Source organism: Chenopodium album, chromosome 15 (genome assembly GCF_948465745.1).
Source record: "Chenopodium album chromosome 15, dcCheAlbu1.1, whole genome shotgun sequence".
NCBI classification, from domain to species: Eukaryota; Viridiplantae; Streptophyta; class Magnoliopsida; order Caryophyllales; family Amaranthaceae; genus Chenopodium; species Chenopodium album.
The window spans coordinates 3,129,412-3,135,411 of NC_137848.1; the positions used below are offsets into that span (position 1 = coordinate 3,129,412).

A 6,000-nucleotide genomic window follows, 5' to 3' on the forward strand; every position below is an offset into this window, starting at 1 on the left:
TTTTATTATTATTATTATTATTATTATTATTATTCTTATTTGCATCACTTGGGAATGCACAAAGTTTTAGGAGACTTATATAATAATGTGAGTGAGTGAATAAATTATTATAGTAAAAGTAAGACGTGGACCATGAAAGAGAAAGTATGTGAGAGATGATAGATATTTTTATTATTTATTTAAGTGGGGATCATGAAAGATAAAGAAATGGTAAAATAATTTGAATAGGGTTTAAAGTAAGAGAGAGAATATAATACAAAGTTACCAAATATAGAAGTGATGCATTTATTTTAAAAAAAAAAAAAAAAGGAAAGTGATGCAAATAAAAAAAAACGGAGAGAGTACTTTTTTTTTTAATTTTTTTATTTTTTAATATAAGTTTAGATAATGCTCTAGTCTAACTAGGGTCCCCAAGGGCCCATAGAAGCACCTCAATGTTGATGGAAGACACCTTTATAGAAAGGGTAATAGTGTAATAGACTATGTTGATTTTCTGAGCCATTTTACACAAACTTATTCGGATATCGATCCATTTATAGATAGTAAACTTTTTTTTTTTTTTTTTTTTTTTTTTAATTCTGACAAGTTATGGTTTAATTTTGAGAGAAAATCATCCTAACTTCTTATTTACCTTTTCTGTAAAGAAAAATGTCTTGGTATTTTAAGTATGATATGGACGAAAATGCTTCAAATTGAAAGATTATAGTGCAGGATTTCAAAATGTTTCTGTAAAATTGTTCAAAACTCTTGTGGAGTTGGAGTTTGTGTCTAGGTGTCTTGGGGTAATAAGTAGTTGTCTCGTAAAATATTTTTTAATTGAATTACTATTACAAAATTTTATTTTATTTGGATCTACATTAGTGTATATTTTCAAAATATCAACCTTTTATACATTTGCTTTTAAATAATTAGATACTTTGTATACTTAGTTTTAGTTGTGTATTACTGCATCAAACATAAAAGTCAACAGAACATAAAACAATTTTACAACCAAAAAAAAAAAAACATACACACACAATGGTAGTACTGAGTAATTGTTAAAGGTCATTAAAGCCATTTTGTATAAATTGATTATCTTGAACATGCCTTGTGAATCATCCTGATACTGTGGCAAACAAGTCCTGTGGTCACTATGGTTGGTTTGTGATGAAACTAGAAAGTACTGGCACTGCTATTAATCAAATACAGTACTGTATTTAATATGTTTTCAAACAAAAGGTCAACTTTTCGAATTTGTTGGGGTTGGAGTAGATTCCTGATTCAATATTCAGATTCCCATGACAAAAAATCAATCCAAAGAACAGCATCTCCAACAGTCAATAATTCCCTCCCCCCCAAAAAAAAAGGACATGCAAATAAAAAAAATCAAATCCAAAACTTAAGACACAGAAATGAGGTTGACATAAAATAATTTGTATTTACAGTGTTCCTTCCTATTTAAAGGAAGTGAAGATGACAGAATTTACAATATAGTACTATTCTGCAAGAAGCCTTTACAGGATAAGTATGTGGACTGCAATTAAAAAAAAAAGCTTTTGTGGCTGAACCAAAGATTTTAACAGAAGATCAGTTTAAAAAGCTTTTTCTACTGAATTGTTTGCCTTTTTTGGTCAAACCTAATTGAATTTTGTGCCCAAATTACCTAAAAAAGAGACATATACAGTGGGCTAATCACTAATTTGCTTACTACTTCACCAACAAACTGCTTAAGAGTATGACTTTATGAGCCCTAAGTTGTATAGGAATTTTTCTGATCTTGATTTGAACAGATTTCCTAGGGAAAATCTTCCTGTTTCTTGAGGAGGCGATTTTGAGTACTCGTCTTCTTTTACTTGGAGAATTGTCAGCCCGATCTCTTTACGAACTGCTTCAATTGTTTCGGGTTTCACCGGATTTCCTGAGGAATCCATCACGTAGAATACGTTCACAGCTTGAGACCCTCGAGTAGTTACCTCAGCTCGGGTGACTGACAGGCCATTCTCTCTGAATATTCGCGTTACATCAGTGAGCAGCCCAACTCTATCATCACTACATAGTTCCAATCTGATACCCTGCACAAGAAGGTATTCAACATATCCTTAGCACAAGGCAGAAAAAAAAAAAAAAAAAAAGCGAGGGTAAGAGAGATAGGATGCTGTATAAACTCTTACCTCAGAAGTTCGTCTACTTATGGCAGCCTCTAGGCAATTTATTAGCCGTTGCCTCTCTGCTTCTGAGCTAATAGGACATCCATCAGTGTGCCTAATGTAATATTCCTGCTGAATGAAAGGAATTCAATAAATACCCAATCAATTAAGCAAAAATCATAAGCAAAACAATGATCTTCGTAACAAAGAATATGTCACACAAATTACCTGACTGGCTTCTGGGGTTTCGGCTATGAGAGTGGCATGGTAAACCACATACTGCATATCTGTCAAAGTGCAAACTGTATCGAAAAGCAGTTTGGGTCTATCAGGACAGCGCAAGTTTACAACGGTGTACCCCCTCTCCAAGCAATTATCCACAGTTACAAGTGGTTTTATAGAGTGACCAGACCCAGGATTTACACCATTCAAGTTCATCATATCGTAATCACGGTCTGCATACATCATCTGATGTAACCTCCTCTCAGTATGAGTGCCTCCAACTGAGACTAAAGTATTAGTAGTCCTTTTGTTACGATCCTCCATAAGCACTGCCAGCAATAGGTTTTCAATCTTAGTAAGATGATCAGGATCATAGATAGCCGACCCTGTTGCTTCATCAGTGATATACACAACTGATGCCATTCTTGTACTGTGAGTCCAGACTTCGGCTGCTACCACATTGCATTTATGGTCTGTAAGGACCGCAAAGATCTCTGAGAGCAAGCCTGGCCTATCCCTTCCTGTCAGCTCTATGGTTGTGTGCTCCACAGCAGCTTGCACGCCCACAGATCTCCTTGATCGAAAGCTACGTGCTCTTGGCCCTAGTGACTGTCATGTTACAATCAGTTAGCTACTTGAGGATGAGGACTAGAATTCAACAAGGGGACCAGCAAAATACTTAGAAATTTTTTAGTGCATATACTCCGTACAACTTATGCTATAATGATATATCGACTCATCCAACTCTTCAACTTAGATTAGAACTAAAAAAAACCCATTTCAAATACTTGATACTCCGACATGCTCACGGGCACTATACACTTAAACTAGGTCATATAACACATAAATTCCAGAAATCCTCATTAAATTGACAATGACAGAACAACATGTTACTTGTACAAATATTGCAAGAATAAAGTAGTGTATTTTTCTTGCATCTTTGAATATATGGTTTTCCCCACAAAAGATTGGAAACATACTAGTACATGGTCCAAATTGTAGGACACAATCATGTGGAAAAATGGCTAATTTAGCCAAGAATGTGGGAACGCCACACACTTTGTCCACTGCATTCAAGTGATTCAACAATCTTCCTTCAACCCACAACACCCCCTCCAAAAAAAAAAAAAAAAAAAAAAAAAACTGTACTATTCTTTCACAAAGCAGTCTACTCAGTGCTGAACCCTACACAAATCACATCCAACCAAAAAAAAAAAACACAGGAGATCACATGCAACCCACTGAAGATAAAAATTTACTAGCTGGATTTCAGACTTGTAAAACCTTTTAACCACTTAATTAGGAGAACCAGGGCTCCACCATTATTTCAATTATTGAACACAAACTTTGCATCATGTGAAACTAGACCCAAAACCTCCATTTGGGACCATAATCCATAAACCCAACCTTCATTTATACACGTACTATACGAGGTAAATAGTTGTCACATTCAATACTGTAAGTGCGCAAATTATTTTTGGCACTCCCACTGTGAGAACACAATTTATTATGCTACTTTCACAAAGAGGATTACCCAAATCAGTTTCCACAAGTTGCACTAGTAATGTGACAATTAAATCGAGTCTATGCATTTATAAACCATGCACTACTATAGTACACCGTATAAGCTATTAACAGCAAATAAAAATGTTACACTAATCTACTATGGACTGACCTAGTTATAGTTTTACTTTTACACAGTACATGTTTCTGATTATTTGGATATCTAGGCAATTCAATGTCTACTACAGTACTCTTCATGTTCAATTTTCAATAGGTAAGTGTTACTTAATTAAATCCAATCAAAATGACTCTTCAAAAGTGGCTCAATTTCCAAGATAATTTTACCTGTTGAATTTTTTCGGCTACATCATCTTGATATAGCTTATTCCCATGTTGATCCGTGACATGAAACACTATAAAACAAATAATTATACTTATAATCAGAAAGAGAAAAAATAAAAAGATTAGCATCATAATTAATCAATTTAGATAAAATTTTAATACAAGTATAAGATTAGCATCATAATTAATCACTAACCATCCATAAACCACTCTCCATCTGAAGAAATATAAGCCCTTCTGATGATTAGGTTCATGTCATTTAGAACTTGAACTACCTCCAACAAACTACCCCTCTTATTAGCACTATCTACCTACAAAATCCCAACAACATCACCAAAAAAATTAATGAGAAAATTGATAAATTTTAAGAAAATCCAATTGAATTTCAATAAAAAGTGAGGAATTACCTTAATCAAAGTGGCATTTCTACTTGATGAATTATCCACCGTAACCCTGAAATCAGCAAACAAGAAGACTTAAAACCCAAATTCATCAATTCGACCATTACTTGAGAAAATAAATTCAAACCATTTCAATTAAAAACCCAAAAATCAATCAAAATTGATCGTTTCTTAAATAAAATGAATCAAATCCATTTCAATTTAACACCCCAAAATCAATCAATTTGATCAATTCTTGAGAAATTCAATTAAACCCATTTCAATTCAGCACCAAAAAAACCCAAAAATCAATCAAATTCACTCATTTCTCGAGAAATTGAATCAAACCCATTTCAATCAAAGCACAAAAAAATCATAAAATCAAAAGGAAAAAGATAAAAACCTTGGTGGGTTCATACGCAAGACCAACTTTTGAAATTCCTCGTCCACCTTAAGAGAAGACGTCCAAAATTCCATTTATAAAATCAACTCAGAAAAAAAAAAAAAAAAAAAAAAAAAAAAAAAAAAAAAAAAACCACCTAACAATTTTGAGTTGCTCTGTTTTAGGTACTCTGTTTTATCTCCTCTGTTTTTTTTTCTACCCAAGGTTTTAATCTTTTACTGAGAGAGTGTGTATAAGTGAGTATAATTTTCCTTTATTTTTTAATTTTTCTAAGGTGGGTGAAGAGTAGAGTTTGTGTGAGAGAGAGAGGAGAGAGAAAGAAGGGGTGTTTGGCTTTTGAGTTTGGCGAAGAGTTTTGGGAAAAAATTGTAAATTAAAGGAGAGAGAAAATGAGAGCCAAAGAGAGGGAGACGCATCCAAGCTTGTTGATGGTTAAAAAAGGGGACCCACAATCTTACAATCTTTGATAGGCCTGTACAAAACTATCCGAGAATCCGAAAATCCGATTATCCGATCCGCAACCGATCCGAATTTTCCTTTCGGATCGGATATTCGATCCGAATTTTCATTTCGGATCGGATATTCGATCCGAATTTTCATTTCGGATCGGATATCCGATCCGAAAAAGTGGATATCGAATGCGGATTTGGATATTAATTTTCATAATTTCGGATATCCGATATCCGAAAGATATCCGAAATATAAAGCCTAAAATAGTGAAATATATATATAATTTTTAAATTGTTCATATAAAACTAACCCTGTATTATTAACTTATTGTAATATTCTTAATATATTTGATGATAATATTAATTGCAAAAGGACTACTATTTTTGTTAAAATATTTTGTACAACTTAGCGATAAAAAAACGGTAAAATTAGTGAAATTCATAAAGTAATCATAACAATTTTACTAAATATTGGATAATGGATATCCGAAGCATTCGATCCGAAAATTTTGGATATCCGAATATCGGATATCCAAATTTTTCAAATCGGATTTGGATATCAATTTTTGATATCC

At 33.2% G+C, this 6,000-nt stretch overlaps 1 protein-coding gene across 2 annotated transcripts; it reads right to left on the minus strand.

The window, feature by feature from the left end:
• Nucleotides 1-1,378: 1,378 nt before the first annotated feature.
• Nucleotides 1,379-5,327, minus strand: LOC145582693 (ACT domain-containing protein ACR4-like). Of its 2 annotated transcripts, XM_081639691.1 has the most exons (8): nt 5,113-5,327; nt 4,977-5,023; nt 4,601-4,646; nt 4,390-4,504; nt 4,197-4,264; nt 2,355-2,957; nt 2,151-2,255; nt 1,379-2,051 (listed from the first exon to the last, which is right to left on the minus strand). In XM_081639691.1, the coding sequence occupies exons 2-8, from the start codon at nt 4,988-4,990 to the stop codon at nt 1,707-1,709; spliced, it is 1,296 nt and encodes a 431-aa protein (XP_081495817.1). In that variant the 5' UTR covers nt 4,991-5,023; nt 5,113-5,327; the 3' UTR covers nt 1,379-1,706. The 2 variants fall into 2 exon arrangements, with proteins under 2 accessions (XP_081495817.1, XP_081495816.1); XM_081639690.1 differs by lacking the exon at nt 5,113-5,327 and having other exon boundaries at nt 4,977-5,108.
• Between the last annotated feature and the right edge of the window lie 673 nt (nt 5,328-6,000).

Coding starts and splice junctions, on each gene's coding strand:
- LOC145582693 (XM_081639690.1), bottom strand. CDS start 5,050: ATGGAATTTTGGACGTCTTCTCTTAAGGTGGACGAGGAATTTCAAAAG. Junction 4,647..4,976: donor TTGCGTATGAACCCACCAAG/GTTTTTATCTTT, acceptor TGCTGATTTCAG/GGTTACGGTGGATAATTCAT. Junction 4,265..4,389: donor TGGAGAGTGGTTTATGGATG/GTTAGTGATTAA, acceptor TTTGTTTTATAG/TGTTTCATGTCACGGATCAA.